Here is a 22,357-nt window from a genome sequence, read left to right on the forward strand (position 1 = left end):
CTGCAAAATGAACTGAAGTGACACACGGGAGCAAGCAGCACAAAGTAAGATTAAGAACTCCCATGTATGACACAAGGTTGAAATGCAACAGCTGTTATCTTCACGGCATTAGAATACAATCCCCCGAGAAAACCGGCGTAGTTTGTTCCATGTCACCGATTCCTTTACTAATGAGGAGGAAAATTCAAACAATCTGCGACTTATTTTACTCACCATATTCCCTGGCCAAGTAGCGGGCGATGGCCATTGTTTCAGGCATCTTGTGTTTGTTGTCGATTTCCAGAACAGGAACGCAGTAGCTCGGCATGTCTGGAACGATATACAAATAAAAGTTTGAAAAGCGTACACAAATATAATCACCATAACAATATGTATATGCTGGACATAACCCTGACCCGTTGGGTCAGAACAACTAACGCTGCTTATTCTTTTACTTTTTTTTTTTTTACTCATTTTCCTTGCAAACAAAGCAGATTGCAACTTGGACTGTCAAACAGAGGACCGTGGGGAATCTAGCAACGAGATTTCTTGTTCACATTACATTTAAACTTCTGCAGTTTAGAAGTGCCAGGGAAGTAGGAAAGAGGAAGGGAATTCCAAAGTCCGAGAGAATAAACTATTAGAGTACAGGGCTTTTTTTGCAACTAGATGTCGCAATTTTAAAGGAGAGGGATTTTGCTACTTGTCGGGTTAGCCGAAAGTACGTACGCCGACAATAACACAAGTGCTATGAGTCTATCTATGTACATTAAAGTAATTGTAAAACATGCACAGGATTACAATATTGCAGTGATGAGTCAGAAGCCGGAGCTTTGTTGAAAGTGCACGATCTATTAGATTTGAAACTGTTTTCTAACTCGTTCTAGGAGTTGGAGATTAATGGTGGATACACCAGCTCAGATGTGGCAAAAATACTCCCTGTATTTGATTTCATATGGAAATTCATAAACTGAGATGTAGTTACTCACTAGGAGTTTTCACACAAGCTATTATCAGTGGTTCCTCTAGAATACAAGTGACAACAAGTATCAGCAGATTTTCTGCACTCTCAACTGCTTTTCAGTAACAGTTCCATATAACTCAACATTATCGCAACATTTGTTTATCGTTGATTAACCATTAGCATCGTCTATTAGTCTTCTCGGGATGCTCAGTACTCCCTGCACCTTTTCAGTGAAGGTCTGGTCAGTGTTGTCTCTCATATGTCTTTCGATAGTCCTTGACTTGTTATGATCATTTTCTGTCAGGGCTCGTACCACTATATATATATATATATATATATATATATATATATATATATATATATATATATATATATATAGTCTTTGAAGTTTTTAACCTTTAAAACTATACAAAAAATATTTTTTATCATTCGTTAGAAAACCATCTAGTCAGTAAGTCATTTAATCACCTGCAATCACTGCATCAACTTGCTCTCGAATTTACTATAATACCAATAATTTATTTTTCAAGGGATCATCAGTTGTTTACCATGAAACACTGTTTCGGGGATTTAAAAACAAAAATGTATATTACATCATGGCTCCCCAGCAGTGTTGATCAAACACCACCACCCTTAATCTTAGGAAGAAGACATGTTACAAACATTTGATCCAATTTCCTATTCTTAATAGCAATTACTAACCTTTTCATACTATAAAAATGAATTTCTTACCTGTGCGATTCATCAATTTCCACATTTAAAATGTATATATATATATATATATATATTTATATATATATATATATATGTGTGTGTGTGTGTGTGTGTGTGCGGTGCTATGAAACCCTATGAAACTCCTGGCGGTCTCAATTCTCTCGGGTTCGTATAATGTTCTTTCAATTATATTTTTTCAATTTATTTCTGTTTCAATTTATGTGTGTCTGATCGGTGTTCATGATTTACGTGAAGCGGTTTCTGCATTCGAGGATTTTTCTTTGGATTTCAACTGTTTTAATCTTTACGGTAGGTGGTATGATCCCAGTTTTTCCTCTGATCATATTTTTCTCCTAGTCTGCAATAAGCCTCTCCAACGTCCCAGTCCCCTCCGCATCTATCCAATGGAGGTCTGCAATTATTATCTAGATATTAATACGGTAGCGTGTGTGCTATTTTGTGTGTCATGGTTACATCATTTTTCTTCCGAGTAAAATTGTTATGAACTTCCATTTCTTGCAATAAATAATTTTACCAATAATTCTTCATAAGTTTTGGTTTCGGTTTCGATTATATCTGAAAGAACTCAAGTCATCTATTTTTTAAAATAAATAATTTTACCAAGAATTCTCCGTAAGTTTTAGTTTCGGTTTCGATTCAAGCTGATGCACCCACGTCATAAGGATATACTTTCATTGTTGAAATCACAACTTTATACAAAATTGACTAATATTGAATAATATATACGACATCTAAAATTTAAAATACCATATTTAAGCGTATTTTACGATCGGGCTATTCTGGCGGATCTGCTAGCTTAGATAAATACTTTTACAGTTTTAACGAAGTAGCTACATTAATATCAGGGCATCACCATTTACGGTGAATATCCACAGAATGCCAAAATCAATATATTATATATGAAAGAGTTAGCTGTGAAATTTCCACAGTACCCACTAGTTATTATTATTATTATTATTATTATTAGTAGTAGTAGTAGCAGAAGTAGTAGAAGTAGTAGTAATAGTATTCATTATACGTATATAGAAGTAAATAGATTTACTTTCCAATCACAAGGGCCGCAGCGAAAAATGTATGCTCTCTCTACCGCGCTAGAAAACTACTGACACCTGAAAGTATCCTATACCTCTATAAGGCCACCATTCGCCCATGTATGGAGTATTGTTGTCACATTTGGGCTGATGTCTCTGCTACTAGTCTCTCGCTCCTAGACAAGGTTAGAAAAAGAGTCGCCAATCTGATAGGCCCTGAACTGGCATCTAAGCTTCAGTCTCTGTCCCATCGACGACACGTTACATCCCTCTGCCTGTTCTACAAGTATTTTAATGGTGAATGCTCTGACGAACTGCAGACACTTGTACCCCCACGACGTAGACACCCTCGACAAACCCGACAGGCAGCTAAATCCCACCCCCACACAGTAGAGATCCCTAGATGTAGAAGATCTTTCTACTCCAGTAGTTTCTTCCCCAGAACCGCTAAACTCTGGAATTCCATTCCAAGTTCCTGCGTCCCTAACTGTACTGACATGCAGAAGTTCAAGTGCAACGTGAACCGACATCTTGCTGCTCAAATCCCAACATAGTGCCCCACTAGTTGCTGCCCCTGATAGTAGCCCCCTACACCAAAGTGGCAATGCGCCTGGTGAAAATGTAAAAAAAAAACATGATTTGATTTCAGAAAAAAAAATCATTTGAAAAAAGTAAATTCGAACTTATTTACCTTCGTTACATCGCCAATCAAAACAGTAGATGGATGTGTGTCTGTCTGTAAATATTTAACCGGTACTGAAATTACCAGGAAATTGTAATCATACGCCAAGGATGGTTTATAACGAGTAAAACTTTTGTTTGGGGTGGGAATAAACACGTACAGAAGTCGGCAACTTGAAATGCAAACTGTTCATTTCAACTTGCCGGCATTTCTATTAGTTTGCGCATGCGTAAACTAATCATAGCTACAATAGGTTTAATTTTATAATTTTCTTCTCTACCTGTCGGGTTAGCTAAAACGGTAGCGAACGCGGCTGGAGCGCTAAATGTTTTGGTCCAGATTCTAGCTGGTGGCATGCAAGTCATTTGTTTATGAAAATTTTTGCAATCAGTATTACACACACACACACACACACACACACACACACACACACACACACACATATATATTATGACATTATGACATATATATATATATATATATATATATATATATATATATATTATGACCACAAAAATACATTAAAAAATTAAAAAAAACACCGAATGGAAAAAAATACTGGGAACTCAAAGAAAGCGGACGTTCGCCGGTAGTCGAATGGAAAATAGCAAGACAAGTAAAAACATGTAGAGACCTAGACGATCCATGTAGATTATGCCTCCATGAAAAATTTGCGATCCTATACTTTAAAGAACCCCAACATCTATGAAACTGTAGGAGAGAAATAGCGAACGACTATGTTCACAGGATAAACTTTACTCTAGGATAGCGATACGAAATAATTTTAAAACTAACAATAACAATAGAAAATAAACAAATAAAATAAACATACATATACATAAATTATCATATATGTATATATATGTGCATACATACATACATACATACATACATAATACATACATACATACATCATATATGTATATATATGTGCATACATACATGATGATTGCAACGTCTTGTCAGACGAGTGCCACTCCCTCAGTCACTGAAAGTCCATGAGCCCGAAGATAACCTTTTTTTTTTTAATTTTTATTTAAAAAAATTTTTTTTTTAGTCCTGCCAGCGAATCCACACGCTCAAGCAGACATGACATACGGTCCTTGGCATTCATACATATATATACATATACACACAAACGTACACATACATACCCATAAACATACACACATGCACACATCCATACATACATACATACACAATACATATAACACATACATGCAAACATATACATAGACACATGCACACATATACATACATATGCATACACATATATACAAACATATACAAATACATACACACATATACATACATATTCGCATACAAATACGTACACATGTATACACATGAAGTTACCTACATACATATATATGCACCCATACGCATACACATATATGCACCCATACGCATACATATATGTGCATAAATACATATACATATATACATACATACGCACAAATATATATATATATACATATCCACGTACAAACACACATAAACATATATACACAATAAATAAATAAAAATATATACACACATACATATATACATACATATATAAATAGATACATATATTAACATACATATATGATGATTGCAACGTCGTGTCAGACGAGTGCCACTCCCTCAGACATTTAAAATCCATGAGCCCAAATGCCTGAGGGAGTATCAATACAAAGATGATGTTACAGAGTCTTAGCTTTGTACGACAGCTAAGTCTCTCTCTCGGTTCAAAATGTTGAGATCCAGCAACAAGCATGAGCAAGATAGCCAGCAACAAATCAAACTGCAGACCAGCTTAATGCGGGTACTGGTCTCCCGCTTTATGTTTTTTTTTATTAAATCAGAGATTTGCTTCACCCAGAGGGGTTGCCTTAGCAAAACTTTTGGGAGTCATCTACACCCCACACACATCGAAATAAACATATACACATACACATACAAGCATGCATACAAACAGATGCACGCAAACATACATACGAAAGAACCCACACAAACACACATGACAACATGCATATACACATACATGCATACATACACGCATGTACGTACAAATACACACACATGTACACATACACGTACATGTGGAATATACATGGCGGAGCATTTATGATGATGATGATGATGATGATGATGGTGGTTGTTACGAATAGGTGAATTCAACATGAATAATAAAGTAAAACAATCCGAAAATACATAGCACATAGAATAAACAAACGTTCGCTTCACCGGTTGCACAGCTTTTAAAATGAACACGCGTTCATAACGGCACAAATCCTCAACGTTCATAACGACGATGATGATGCGTGTTACGAATAGGTGAATTCAACATGAATACAAGAGTAAAACATACATACATACATACATACATACATACATACGTACATATATATATATGTATGCATATATAAACTAACATAAAAAAAAACATTTAACCCATGTCTAAAATAGGTCAGGATGCTCCCTACAAAAATAGCACACACAAAGGAACGAGTGAACCGGAGGTCAGCTGGGCCTTTGTCCTGTAAGTGTCTGCTCATTGGCTGATTAGGAAGTGTGGTGTAGAAACTAGAAAGCTGATTAGCTAACTAAAAACTCAATAGAAGGTGTGTATATAAAAACGCGAGACAACCACAAAATCCTCGCATAAGCCTGATGAATCCTAGCGTGAATAAAACGCGGAATATTCTGTGTAGCTTAATTGCCATATGCATTTTATAACTTACTACTTACTATATATATATATATATATATATATATATATATATATATATCATAATTTATGAATTTAAAGTTTATTATTTGAAAAAGTTCAATTTCAAATATAGACTTTTATTATATGCAAAACAAAGAATGCAGTTTAATTAATATATTTCCTTAACCCATGAGTTCTCGATGTTTATTCATCTCCTCAGAGAAAAATATTAGCAAATATTATAAATGGTTTGCACCTTATTTGCTAAAAATAATAAACATAGAAAATTAACAGTTTTTAAATCATCTTAGCTACATAGAGTAAGGGAAATGTGATATTGATTCAAAAAATGGATATTGAAATTCAAATCCAAAATGTATGCTAAATCTTGTAATGAAAGTTCTTGGTGGTCGGAAGGTAAAAAGATCCAACGCGTATTATAATTCTTCCAAGGTACCAGGTAAAAATCCAATATAGTCATTTTTTTCTTTCGTTTCTCCTTTGGTTGGATGAGATATCAGGCAAATATTTGATTATTATAAATCGGGTAAAGATTTATTTTTCAAAGTAAAATGAAATAAAAGAATTGCTTATAAATCAAAGCAAAATAGTCATTAAAAATCAGATTCAACTTTGGTGATTAAAGTTATATTTAAAAATCAGCATTAGTAAAAATATTTTGAACTTACTAAGGTCTCAAATTTCGATACCAGTGGATTTATTGCATTTCATTATTTTGAAGTATATATATATATATATATATATATATATATATATATATATATATATGTAAATATGTATGAATAAAAAATCATGTGTTGACGTGTAGGAATACAAAAAGTCTTTTGAAAAAAACAAGAATGTTTCTTTCAAAAGCACATAATTTCGACCGATCCTTCGGTCTTCCTCAGTGTGAATGATGGAAACATGAGTGTAGGGCGGGCAGGGGCACGGGCATAGACACGTCACGCCACATATCCTACACGTCAACACATAGGAAATACATACAGAAAAGATATAAACATTTACATATTTTTCGTATTGATTTTTTATTCATATATATTTACATATATTAAAAAGAATACACGTGGATACCAAATGCAATTCGGTATATATATATATATATATATATATATATATATATATATATATATATATATATATATAGTCATCCACATACAATACTGTTTCGCTGTTTTCACAGTGCGGCTAGACTGCCTCAAGCCAGGATCGAAACACAACGGTCCAAATGAAAATAAGGCTTCTTACCATTACGCTATACGGCTGCCGCTGAGTGGGTAATGAATTAACTATGTTTTTGACATCGTCCAAATGCCTCCGCTCGATTTGTTTTCACAAAGAGCGTCGCTTAATACGCTAATGGCAGTTTCTATATCACTTCCCAATATGATCAACCCAAGATGGGGAGCATTATATATATATAATATATATATATATATATAAGTACATTCAAAAATAAAAAATAAAAAAATAAAAAATAAAAAACACCGTATAAAAACAACACTAGCGAATAAATACTGGGAACTCAAAGAAAGCGGACATTCGCCGGTAGTCGAATGGAAAATAATGAGACAAGATACCACGTGCAGACATTAAGACGACCCATGTAAATTATGCCTATATGAAATATTTGCTATCCTGTACTTTAAAGAACCTCAAAATCTATTAAACTTTAGACGAGAAATAGCAAACAATTGTGTTCACAAAATAAAACTTACTCTAGGATAGCGATACAAAATAGCTTTAAAACTAACAATAACAATAGAAAACAAACAAATAAATAAATTAAATAAACATGAATATACATAAACGATCACACATATATTTATATATATATATATATATGTATATATATGTGCATGTATGTGTGTACACATGGGTATATTTATATATATATATATATATATATATATATAAAAGGAAGGAAACGATCTACCTTAAACCACTAACCTAGTTCTAAAACAGATCCTTTGTTCGATAAAATGCATGCCCATTGGCTGATAGGAGGGGGCGCGGTGGATACTAGAAAGCTGATTGGCTAACTAAAAATCCTCAACATATATAAAAACAAGAAGCAACCACAAAATTCGCGCATAAGCCTGACGAATCCTATAGTGGATGAAACGCAGAATATTCAGTGTAGCTTAATCGCCATATATATTTTATAAATTACTAACTAGCTCTACCTACGTATTGAGCACTTTTGAAGTAAATACTTAAAGTTTACGCATAAATCTATACTTTCGTATATATATATATATATATATATATATATATATATATATATATATAATGAAATACGTATTATATACGTTTGAAGCCAAAAACAACGCATTATTACAAATAATAAATTTATTTATATATTTCGAAGCAAAACCTCATCTTCAGTATGTCTTTCTTTCTATTTTTTTGCAGGTTGTTGTTGGAGCAGAGAATCAGAAAGTATAAGTCCGTTTGTTGTTTTTACGGCATTTTTTTAAAGTCTCGGAACGGTACGTTTGGTCACGTGGGATTCACGTTAAGATTTTCGTTCCTTAGAAGAACTGGCTGAGTTTGAATAAAATAAAATACGTATTATCTACAACGGAAGATTTGGGAGTATCGGAATCGATACCGGAATCGGAAAAATTGATGCCTATTTTCCGATGCCAAAACGATTCTTTTGTCTTTTTTATTCGATTTTGTTTAAACCAAACACTTCCATTGCTGATAATAATGATATAATTAAAATATTTATTGATTGTAAATTACCAGCAAAGCTAAAATCGATAGATCAACCTCCACAAGATTATTTTGACGTTCATGGAAATATCTGCATATTTAACATGTGTTTTTACGAAAATCGATGGAAAATAACAATCTTATAGTTAAATAATTAGAGATTTATAAAGAATCGAAATCAGAATCGGGAATTTTTTTGGAATCGGGAATTTAGCACGAAATCAGTAAGTAATTTATTTATTAGAATCGAAATCAGTAAGTAATTTATTTATTAGAATCGTCCTATCACTAATACACACACACACACACACACACACACACACACACATATATATATATATATATATATATATATATATATAATTATTTTTTTTACTATAATAATTAAATACCTACAGATACCAGTGTTTCATCCTTTCGGGAATCTTCAGTGCAGGGTGTCACGATTAATACCAGTTGAATGATTCGAACCCTGCAGCACAAGACATCTCTGGCTCGATTAGCGAAGACCGTATCAATTCGGCTACCATTAACCGCTTGAAATAACGTTGAATTTAAACATTTTAATTTTAAATGTTCATTTACGTCAGTCAGACAGTGATCTAATCGTTATACTATGATCTATGCATAAGAGCTAAATTGACCGACTTTAATTCAACTGAAAGTGCTCAACGAGAAGAAACGAATTTCTTACACGGGCTGTCATAAATATTTTTTTTTACTATAATAATTAAGTACCTACAGACACTAGTGTTTCATCCTTTCGGGAATCTTCAGTGCAGGGTGTCACGATTAACACCAGTTGAATGATTCGAACCCCGCAACACGAGACATCTCTGACACACACACACACACACACACACACACACACACACACACACACACACACACACACACACACACACACACACACACACATATATATGCGTTTTGTTCTTTATTACCGTATCTTTCTGTTAAGTTACATTATTGTTTCAGCTACCCGGCCGTTATGTAACTTAACAGAAAGATACGGTAATAAAGAATAAAACGCATATTTGCTCTACAACATTATTGAGCACTTTCTTCAGTTTTTATTAATTACCATTTCTACTATATATATATATATATATATATATATATATAATTTATTGATATATTTAATAGGGAATTGGTTCTGTAATAATGAATACGGAATCTGTATGAATTGAAATATATTAAGCGTATTTTACGGCCAGCAAGGTCGGGCGCCCCCCCCATGCTAATCACAAATAAAGCGGAAGGTGAAACTAAAAAAAAAAAAAAACAATTTTACAACAAATAACTTTTACTTAATATAAGAAAAAAAATTCATCTTCTATCGATTTGCGTAGCTTTTCAGTTAAAAACGTTTTTAAGAAAATGATTTTGTTTGATGTATCGCTATCGAGAATGAATTGAAAGACAAAATGTCACGTAAGATCAAATGGTTTGGTATCGTTCAAAGTATTTTGAAATCATTTGAGACATCGAATTTTCATATCAAGTAAAGAATGGCAACCATCTTGGAATTCTATTTTTACAAAACTTTTTCCAGAAAGGGAAAATAAAAATGAGAAAAAAAAAAAAATGTTCCGAAACTGAAAACTTACAAAGATCGATAGCAGATTACATTTTCTTGCGTTTAAATTTATTTGTTTTAAATGTTCTTTTCTCGCCTCTATTTATTTTTGACTGTAATGTTACATTGATGACGTCCATATCATACTAGTCTGGCTGGCCGGCGTTGCCCAGGTGTTTGGAGGTGTGTGTTGAACAAAAAAAAAATATATGGTAGTAGGTAGGCAGGTTCGAACCCGTACCGCGAAGGAGGAAAAGGACGTAAAAAAAGTGACATCTCAGCCGTTGCGTCCATCGCCAACCGGAAGTGGCGAAGGCTTAAATTAAGGCTAGTCAATCTAAAAGAGGGGTAACTTCCGAAAATATCGGCAGAAAAAGCGACCCCTCTTTGTAGAAAAGTGCCCAGTTGAGAGTGAAGTAATTGATAAAAATGTTTTTGTCCAATTTTTCGATATTTGTCGTCCGAAGAGTCGCACTTCAAAATTGTGAAAATCCGTTACCTCTGTCGAAAGTCTTAGGCATATATACACACATACATACATACATACATACATACATACATACATACATGATGATTGCAACGTCTTGTCAGACGAGTAACACTCCCTCAGACACTTAAAGTCCATGAGCCCAAAAATGACTTTTTTTTAGTCCTACCGGTAAATCCAAACGCTCAAGCAGGCATAACACTGAAGATGGTCATTGAGATCAATTATTACATGCTTGCAGCATTTCAAGCCTCCACGCGTCACAACTTTTCCATCACCACAGGACCACTTTTATAGACAAATGCCTGAGGGAGTATCTATACACAGATGATGTTACAGAGTCTTAGATTTGTACAACAGCTAAGTCTCTCTCTCGGTTCAAAAGATCCAGCAACAAGCAAGAGCAAGATAGCAAGCAATAAGTTAAACTGCAGAACAGCTTAATGCGGGTACTGGTCTCCTGCTTTATGTTTTTTAAATAAGAGATTTGCTTCTCTTAGAAAGGTTGCCTTCAACACGGCTTACAGGAATCCTCTCCACCCCCACACACACAGACATACACACAAACACACACGGTGCTAGTTGGCCGTTGACCCCGAAAAAGGGTTCATGCATACATACATACATACATACATACATACATACATACATACATACACACATACTTACTTACATTAAAACAGACAGGTGAGAGTCATATTATAAATAATTAGATCATATGTCTGAACTCCGATCTTTCACGAAAAACAGTCGTCAATCTGAAACCACAATCAATAATTTCGCCCACCCTTAATCTGGAACTAAACCTAAACGTAGATTCCATGAACAAAGTTTCTTTCTTAGAACTGCACGGCTGTGGAACTCCCTTGTGCTTGCCTGCTTTCCAGCTGACTACAATTTGGTAGTCTTCAAGTTCAACGTAAACAAGTTTTTGTTGAACAGTCCTCTTAAGCAATCCAATTTACCAAATTTCTGCAACTAACGATTACTACGATATTATCTCATTGATTACTGTACACGCAATAACCCTTATCCCCGAGTGGCCTTGATAAGCGATTACTCCTATGTAAAAGGCCCTGTCGGTGGGGTATTAGAATACGCCTACTGCCCCCCCTGCAGAGGGTAATAGTCCCTCAATGGGGGTCCTGGATATGACCTTAAACTATATCCAGTGGTGAGGCCCCAGCTTGTGGGCTTTGGGGAGTGTGGAGTCAGCCTTTAATTACCATTGCTCCCAGGTCCACTCTGGGCCGGAGTGGTAGTGCCTGTTAGGGTCCCAACTAAGGGTTAAATAGAAACCGACGTGAAAACAACAAATATATTCTATTAAAAAATTTTTTCTTCAAAATCTTTGGATTCGGCATTAAATAACCCGAAAAGGGTTGATATGCCGTAAAACAAAAACAACCAACCAACCATCCTATGTAAAAATAAATAAATATATAAATAAAATAAAATTCTCTGGAGAAAACAACGGAAGTGGTCCTTATTTTAAAAGTATCCTGTTAACGTAAAACGACTATGGAGCCAAACTTCCTTTAACACTTTAATGTACCCTATTTTGATGACGTTTAAATCATATGCATAAAATTCACCGAGGAAGACAATGCAAAAAAATCTCTACGCAATTCCTATGGGACGAACATGCAAATGCTTCTACCTCTAAGTGATCCATAAAGACAGAACGCCCTTTAACCTTCTAATAAGTATATAACCGGTTTTAATGATATTCAAATCATATGTACGTATGTACCGAAGTAGAGACGTTTACACACGGGGCCCACACGTTGTATGCAGTCTACATCCCAAGGAACATAAGACAAGAAATAACTCAACTCCTTTTGTTTGTTGCAACGACATTTATTTCCTCATTCGGCCGCCACGCATGACTTCTCGTTACGGCTGTGACGTCTCTCACGTGATCGTCATTTCTAATGCGGGCTCTCTCCTTTTTATAGTCTTTTTCCTTACAGGAATATTATTAAGAAAATTTATGCTGATGACATCACTCTCTATTCTGATGTTGCTTCTACCTAATCTCCCTGAGATCAGTTGAAATATTCTCGTTACACAATGTTTTACGCACATTTTAACATGTTTGCATTTCGTATGCATTTGCTTACGAGTGTCCGCGATCTGTTACATGGTTGAATTTCAATTTCAGTTTCTTTCCTTTATATTAGGAGGCAAAACTGGAGGGAGGTGCAGTAAAAACAAAAATAGTAATATGGTGTTTTGAGCATATATTGAAAAAAAAATACATAGTCGTGATTCTCATTCAATCTCAAGCAAGAAAATTGTTTTCAATATATTGGTATTTTGGCTTATACGGCATATTTCTCGAGACTGTCTGTTGTATTGCGTTAGCTCCCCTGTTTTCTAGATGGTGATAGATGATGCGGCGTACCCGACAAAACATCTTCCAACAGATATTATGTATTATAATTTATAATATGTAATATCATAATAGTATTTAATATTATTTATTATTAATATTTTATATGAAAATAAGTTAAACAATGTGAACAATTCATATTTTTATTTAATAAATATGTAATAGTCATTTTTTTAATTGTTTTTTTTATTTGTAACATTATTAAATTAAGATAAACATATTTTTTACGGATAAGTATCATTCTTACGCCAAACTACTACTACTACTACTACTACTACTACTACTAATAATAATAATAATAATAATAGTAATTCGTCTAAAAATGTGATGCATTTCTTCAGTTAAAATATCTATTGGAAGATGTTTCGTCGGGGATGCCCTATCATCTATAAATAATGCAAGAATGGAATGTCTCGAGAAATATGCCGGAATTCCGGTATATTTCGTCATGAGCCTGTCAAGGATTGTTTCGTTCTTGGAGAGAAATCGCTTCTAAAACTTATTGGTCTTCCTTTCTCTTAGGATTAATCGGTGTGATCCATTGCTTTTTTTATTTCTCATATAGTCAATTCTTTTTATTGCTACAAACACTTTCCCAAACCGAAAGTTACATCATACAAGCAGGGAGGCGCCCGGCTTGGCTTGGTCGTAAAATACGCTTAACTATGATATTTTAATTTGTCCAGATTCCGTATATATTATTATAGAATCTTCATTTCCAAAGTAAAAAAAAAAGTCAAATACTCCCATCAGCTAGAATCGAAACCGAAAGCAAAACTGTAGCATACAAAGCTGTTGACGTTACCACGTAACGAACGCGCGTGACACGCATATGAACTAATTAAAAATAAACTAAGATGAATAGACAAAATGTATAAGGATTTTTTCAATTTTGCCCCTTTTTTTACTCCTTAAAACTATTTTCACCGGCTTAAGACCCATAAAAAACGGCTCTTAAAAAAATCCAATCAGTTGGGGGTCCCTAGCGCCTCCGTGCGACTTTTAGTTTCGGGGGAGATAGAGTTTGAAAATATGGAGACAGACAGACAGGCAGGCAGACAGACATAGTGAGTTTTATAAATTTGATTTCTTGTAACAATTGTAAATGAGCGCATCTGTTACTTTATGCATAATTCACTAGGGGGGATGGTCATTGCGCTGGACATTTCGAAGGTTTTTGATAGCGTATGGCATTCGGGTCTCATACACAAACTTCCGGAGTATCGTATTAGTGTTAATGTTCTTGGCATCAGTGTGTTATTTCTTTATAATCAAAGCTTGTGAGAAACACTTCATGTTTTTTTTTTGTTTTTTTTTACATAGGCATCACCACATTATCAAGACCAAGAGGCCACTCAAGGATAAGGGTTAAAGAGTGTACAGTAGAAATTGGACAATATAGTAATCATTAGTAATGAAAATTCGGTAAATTTGATAACTTATATGGAACGGCTCAGCAAGAACTTATTTACGTTTGACTTGAAGACAACCATATTGTAGTCAGCCGGAAAGCAGGAAAACGGAAGACAATTCCACAGGCGTGCAGTTCTAAGAAAGAAGCTTTGTTCATGGAATCTACGTTTAGGTTTAGGCACAGATAAAGAGTGGGGGGAATTATTGATAGTGTTTAAAGCTAGACGAGTGTTTCTTGTGAAAGTTTGGCGAGGGGGGACCATAGATTGAAGCTCAGTCGAACACTTTCCATGAAAATAACGATACATCAGAGACAAACTCGCAACATGGTTTCTCCTTATTCTTTTTTGCTATCAATGCTGATCTTCACCAGACTCCGTTGTGAGCTCAACATCAATGATCATTCTAGGAATATTATTAAGAAAATTTATGCTGATGACATCACTCTCTATTCTAATGTTGCTTCTACCTAATCTCCCTGAGATCAGTTGAAATATTCTAACGTTACACAATGTTTTACGCACATTTTAACATGTAGATACAGTTGCAAGAAAATCAAAACAAGAAATAACTCAACTGGCTTTTTTCCTTAGTAAACAACCGACATTTAGTTACAGACATTTATTTACAAGTATTTTACTGTCGCCCTCGGTCACCGTGCACAACACGCCTATCTCTGTTCTTCTTCTGACATGATCTCCGGTCTTCTTCTTTTTATAATCTTTTTTTCCTTGCCGTGACGTCACCTCGCACATGGTTCGTCATATTACTGTTGCTGCTGCTAACATACGCGCGTCCGCGCTGTTATAATATGCAGTTTCATTTAATCTTATTAATACTTAGCATGTCTTTCAATCAATTTTTTGCTGTGATTCTTATGGATGGCTGTGTCTTTGAGGAGAAATCGACACTGAAACGTATTTTTTTCTCATCAACTCTTTCTTGGAGTTAATACATCGGATTATTTGCTCTTTCTGCTTTTCGTAAAGTCGGATCTCTCTATCACTCCAAATACTTTCTCACACTTGAACCATGAACACATATCTAAGGAATTGGCAGAAATACTAGAGGATGACCTCCAATCTGTAGTGGAATGGGTACACAAATGGATGGTCACGTTCAATGCCGCCAAGACTAAACTAGTTTCCTTCAATAATTAGAAGAAACCTTTTCTACCAAATAGCAACGGCCAACGACACTTTATCTGAGAGTACATCTTTCAAACTCCTTGGCCTAACGTTCACAGGAAACATGAGTTGGAACAATTACATTGAAAGCATTGCCAGGGCCGCTGCAAAGAAGGTAGGCTCTCTCTACGGTGCTAGAAAATAACACCCGAAAGTATCCTGTACCTCTATAAGGCCACCATTCGCCCATGTATGGAGTATTGCTGTCATATTTGGGCTGGTGCATCTGCTACTAGTCTCTCGCTCCTTGACAAGGTTCAAAAGATAGTCGCCAATCTGATAGGCTCTGAACTGGCATCTAAGCTCCAGCCTCTTTCCCATCGACGAAATGTTGCATCCATCTGCCTGTTCTACAAGTATTTTAATAGAGAATGCTCTGATGAACTGCAAGCACTTGTGCCCCCACGACGTAAACACCCTTGACAAACCCGGCAGACAGCTAAATCTCACACCCACACAGTAGAGATCTCTAGATGTAAAAGATCTTTCTACTCCAGCAGTTTCTTCCCTAGAACCGCTAGACTTTGGAATTCCATTCCAGGTTCCTGCTTCCCCAACTGTACTGACGTGCAGAAGTTCAAGTGTAACGTGAACAAACATCTTAAAAAAAGAAGCTATTCACTAGTGTTACAAGTACACCTTGTATGTTTCCATTGTTGCTATATTTGGGCTGGTGATTCTCTGTCTAATTTCAAATTTTCTTGATGAGATTCAGAAACGTATCTGTAATTTGACTGGCCTTTTCATTTTCTTCTCTGCACCATCTATCCCGCAGACGTGATGTTGCTAGTCTCAGTCTTTTTTATTCTATATAATATTATGCTTGTTCCTTCCTTTGTTCGTCAGTAGTCACGCCTCGAAAAAAAAAGACAATTTCAATGTTTGAAGGCTAAACTGCTTTAAAATAACGGCAAAGTTCGTGAAATTTCACATAAAAAGGCAAATCTTCCAAACCTGGACAAGAATATGAGAGTGACTTCCCTTTGACATGGCCTCGTTTTCGAATATCATTATAATAATACATGATCATTGTTTTAATGGCGTGAGAAGAGAAAGGAACGCAATAATTTCAATGTGCAGTGTTAATTCACGAAAGAAAGAAGTCAGCAAAACGTTACATAAAAAGGTAAGTCAAAAGAAATTGGGCAAAAACATTGTTTGCCAAGAAGTGATGGACTTAAAGCTTGTCTCTTACAATGTGATTTTATTATTTGTATTGAACTATGTAGCACAATATTATTTTCTGTGTATTTATTACTGCTTATTAATTTATCCCATTTGTTTCAGTTTTATTTTTAAAATACAATGAACATTATTTTAATAGAAATGTTGATGAACACGTATTTGTTGTGTGTTATTGTTTCTTTTTTCAAAAACACGAATTTTTTGCGATGTCTAGAAAAATATAAACTTTATCAAAACATATTTGTTGATTATATTTCACATTTCCGTGTGAAAGATGATAAAGTACTAGAGACATGAAACGCCTTAGTGCATTATTATATAGATTTCTAACATGTGTAACAGGTGATAACATGCGTACAAAAATGAAATGCTTTAGTCTATTTTATAAATTTAAATACGCGTGAAAGGTGATCACGTACACACAAATATGAAACGCCTTAGTCTATCATTTTATAAATTTAAATATGTGTGAGATGTTAAAACGTACGTACAAACACGAACTGCTTTAGTGTATGATGATGCAGATTTTAAAATATGGGTCAAGGTGATAACGTACGAACAAACATGGAATTATTTGATGTACGATTATATAAATTTTAAACATGGGTGAAAGGTGATAACGTCCGTACAAACATGAATGCCTCTCTGCATTATTATATACATCTACAAGTAAGTACTTACCATTCCTGTAACGATCCCATTCGTCAAATTCGAACCTCTTGTCTGTATACTGGACACCAGCCGCTGCAAACAGCATCCTGCAAATCTCGGCCCGACCGCGGCCATTGAAATAATATAGAGTATACGAAGGCATATCGTTTTTTAGCGAACAGATCCAAAATAACAAAGAATTGTTTTTTTACGAATGAGTATTTCGATAGCAAGCTATTCTTACTCTGGCTGAAGATCCCAAAGAACCAGTTCCTTTTTATACTCCACTCTGAGTCAGTCAAAAAAAAAAAAAAAAAATCAGTTAACCTCCAAGACCCGGGTTATTTGGTGCCAAGTTCTGAGGGCAAACGTTAGATAGAGACCTCAAGCAGAAATTAAGGAGTCGATGGTTATTTGATTACACTGTAGGTAATTTATTTTTAGTGACGTGTGTGCAGGTACCTGTGACCCTAAAACCTTATAATGATTAATGATGCCGATTGGCCCTAACACCGTATTAACATTCGTGCAGAGAAAAAGCCTCGCGCTAGCGAGGATAATTGTTTTAAACTGATCGATGTATTTAGGGAATCTTACACTCCATAATAAAGAACAATGTGTATATACATACATATATATATATATATATATATATATATATATACAAAAATATACACATTGTTCTTTATTATGGAATGTAAGATTCCCTATATATATATATATATATATATATATATATATATATATATATATATATATGTGTGTGTGTGTGTGTGTGTGTGTGTGTGTGTGTATGTGTTTATGTGTCTGTGTGTGTACGTACCATTAGCGTATAAAGCGATGCTCTTTGTTAAAACAAATTGAGCTTAGGTACTTTGAACAATATCAAAACAGTGCTAATTCACTGCCCGCATAGGAGCAGCCGGTTAGAAGTTCCGACTGTTGTTTGGGCGATCGGGTTTCGATCATGGCTTAAGGTAGTTGCTTGTCTAGCCGCACTTATAGTGAAACAGCGAAACAGTACTGTATGTGGATGACTATATATATTAATATATATATATATATATACAGGGTGGGCTAAAATAAGGGTCCTATATATATATATGATTATATTTAAAGATAGGACCCTTATTTTGGCCCACCCTGTATATATATATATATATATATATATATATATATATATATATATCACTTCGGATTTTACCATGCAATTTGGGTGTAAATTTTTATATCCTTTTCATTACGTTCCCTTACTCTATGACATTTAAATACTTAAATAACTTTTAATTGTGATTTTCCATGTCTCACTGACTTTAGCAAATAAGGTGTAAACCATTATAACTATTTGCTAATATTTCTCCTCTGAAGAGATGGTAGACATCGAAATCCTATAGGAGAAGTAATTATAATATTTCAAATGTATTCCTTGAATAATAAAAAATTTTTGATATTAAATTTTTTTTTTATTAATTTTAATTTAATTTTTTTTTTCTACAGAAAGCTGGAAAAGTACATTTATTGAATGACTAAAATTTGAAATATATATATACATATATATATATATATATATATATATATATATTCTAGCATACACATACATAGTACATACACACCCACAAACATACAAACACACAAACACATACACACACAAACACACACATACTACATACACACATGCACTTGAGATTACTGACGCATTTCGCCTATTGATTAGAGCGTTTACTAATGGACCAGGAGACCGAGGTTCAAATTACAGGAAAAAAAAAAGAAGCAATTGACGCATCCTTTCAAAAACATTCAGCGTCTTATGGTAGAGAAGTGAGGTAATACGACTAAAATGAAAGTAAAAATTCTATCGAGCAGCATCCTTGCTCGTATTATTTGGATTATTCGGACTATAGTTCTCATCTTGAGTGTTAGTTGCACAACGTTTCGATCGATGTAAAATTCGACCTTCTTCAAGTGTATCTTATCGAACTCGGGAATCTTTCCGTCGAACTCAAGAATCTACACAGGATTTCGAACAAACCCTTTATTTAACCCACAAGAATAGCATGTTCTCGTTCCGTCAGCCATGACCTAGTAGAAGTCCTAAATAATTCGCAATTATATTTTTGGATCGCCCGCACTGAAGATTGTACCTTCAATCTCTAGGAATGCTATTTCAGGAAAATTTCATGAAGTACTCTATCCACTGCGCCACGCGGACAGCATCATTGTTAGCAAATTACGAGGGGCGTTCAAAAAGTAATGCCCCCTGTTTTTCTTCCGCCTGAATTAATAAGAGGGGGTTGCAAATTACGTTGTTATGATGAATGAACTTATGCATTCATGATCTGAAAGTTTCATATCTCTGTTGTAGATATTGGCGTAAAACACAACCCCTGTCATGGACATTAGAAGCAAAGATGCGTCATTGAATTCCTGGCAAAATTCCATCAAGAATGGCGGTGATTATGTAATAAAAATTCCGGAGCCTGTTTTTATGGTACTACTCTTATCTTCGTAGTTCATCAAGTTGAAAAATAGAGGGCTTTACTCTTGGCACAAACCTCGTATGACAAAAAGAGCTCCGAACGCCCATGTACAGCCATCGTTATTCGCTGGCAAACGCGATGTCTCCGTCGGTCTCGAAAGGCAAAGGATACTCCCTGTAGGGGCAGCTGCGCGTGTAATTGTGCGGCAAGGGTTGCGCAATCCAACTACACCTCGTCTGAATCGGCACCGTTTGAGTCCAGTGGCAAGGAGAAGTCCAGGACAACTGGAAGCAGTACCAAGATAAACGGAGAGAACATACAGAACCCCTCAGAGAAGTCTCAAATGGTCACCCATCTGGTACTGACCAGACTCATCGTTGCTTAACTTTGATGATCTGACGGGAACCGGTGTGTCCAGCGTGATTATGTTGTACAGAAAGCTGGAAAAGTACATTGGGAATGGTGGTAGAAAAATAATTTATGGAGCGCATATATATATATATATATATATATATATATATATATATATATATATATATATATATATATATATATATATATATATATATATATATATATGCGCTCCATAAATTATTACAGATGCTAAACTTCTGACCGACCAACATTATGGATTTAGGCAAGCCCGTTCCACGGCAGACATCCTAACCGTAATCTCTGAGCGTATATACCATTCACTTGGAAAAGCAGGGGAGGGTAGAGCGATAGCTCTAGATATATCTAAGGCTTTTGACAGAGTATGGCATGAAGGTCTCCTCAGGAAAATCAGATCATACGGTATCACTGGAAGAATACTTAACATAATTGAATCCTTCTAAGATAAGAGAAGAATCTAGGTTGTCTTCGACAGTCGTACACAGCTCTTTAAATTTTTTGAATTAAAAAATAGGAGGCTTTACTTTTGGAACGACCCCCGTATTATTTTCGTTTCAAATATTTCTATATCTGGCCTGGTCATTTCTTAAGTCATAGGCACTTTTCGAGATTTACCGGAATAAATAATCTACATATCTGATTACCTAATTATCCTTATTTTCTCCTTTTGTTCTTACATTGCAAGAGCAAAGTTTCTGACTAAGTTGAGAGAATTACTGCTTTCTGGGCCAGAATCTATCCATCTAATACTTATTTTGATAACTTTTTAAAAAAGTATTTTACATCAAGTGGCTTCATGCTTTGTCTGAAACGATTTCCATTAAATCATATGAAAATTGTAATAGTTCTCGTATTATTTATCTCATGTTCTCATCTTGATTGTTATTTTCACAACGTTTCAGTCGATGTAATCTCCGGCCTTTTTCAAGTAGCTCTTGTCGATCTCGGGAATCTTTCTGCCGAACTAAGGAATATGCGAATATTTCGAACGAAAACTCTTTCTTTTAATTCACGGAGTAGCATGTTTTTGTTCCGTCAGCCATGACTAGGTAGAAGTACTAATTAATTTGCAATTATATTTTGAGTGTCGCCCGCACTCTAAACATTAAACGGTTGGATCATTTTACTACGATAGAAAGTACCTCGCCCAGGACGCAATTCTCTTCCCATATGAGTCAGATACATCCTACTGCTAACGACACCACGCTCCATAACAGGCACGAGGGGAAAACGAATGAAAAGATATCCAAGGCAATGTGGGGTTCCCTAGAAAAGACCCCCGGTCTCTAGTGGAATGGGGTCAAAATGGATGGTAATGTTCAATACTGCAACGACTAAGCTTGTTTCCTTTAATAATTACAAGAAACTTTCTCAGCCACTATTAGCTATGACTAAAGATACGTTACCTGAAAGTATTCTGTTCAAACTCCTCGGCTTATCGTTCACAGTGAACATGAGTTGGAAAAGATACTTCGAGAGCATTGCCGAGACTGCTGCGAAGAAGGTCGGCTCTCTCTTCCGTGCTAAAAAGTTACTTATGCCTGAAAGTCTCCAGTACTTCTACAAGGTCACCATTCGTCCATGTATGGAGTACTATTGTCACATTTGGGCCGGTGCATCTGGACAGGGGTCAAAAGAGAGTCGCTGACCTGATAGGTCCTGAACTGTCATCCAAGCTTCAACCTCTGTCCCATCAACGAAATGTTCCTCTGCCTGTTTTACAAATATTTTAATAGTGTATGCACCGACTAACAACAGACCC

General features: G+C 35.2%; 1 protein-coding gene across 1 annotated transcript in view; it reads right to left on the reverse strand.

Moving 5' to 3' along the window:
• Nucleotides 1-17,888, reverse strand: part of LOC145265718 (S-crystallin SL20-1-like) — a 46,502-nt gene extending 28,614 nt beyond the window's left edge. The window contains exons 1-2 of the mRNA XM_080121773.1: nucleotides 17,756-17,888; nucleotides 214-309 (exon numbers count right to left, since the gene is read on the reverse strand). Of these exons, the coding sequence (XP_079977899.1) occupies nucleotides 214-309; nucleotides 17,756-17,888 (229 nt within the window). The remainder of the gene's footprint in view (nucleotides 1-213; nucleotides 310-17,755) is intronic.
• Nucleotides 17,889-22,357: the final 4,469 nt, after the last annotated feature.

This window comes from Euprymna scolopes, chromosome 40 (genome assembly GCF_053919585.1).
Source record: "Euprymna scolopes isolate OS-2025 chromosome 40, ASM5391958v1, whole genome shotgun sequence".
Classification (NCBI taxonomy): domain Eukaryota; kingdom Metazoa; phylum Mollusca; class Cephalopoda; order Sepiida; family Sepiolidae; genus Euprymna; species Euprymna scolopes.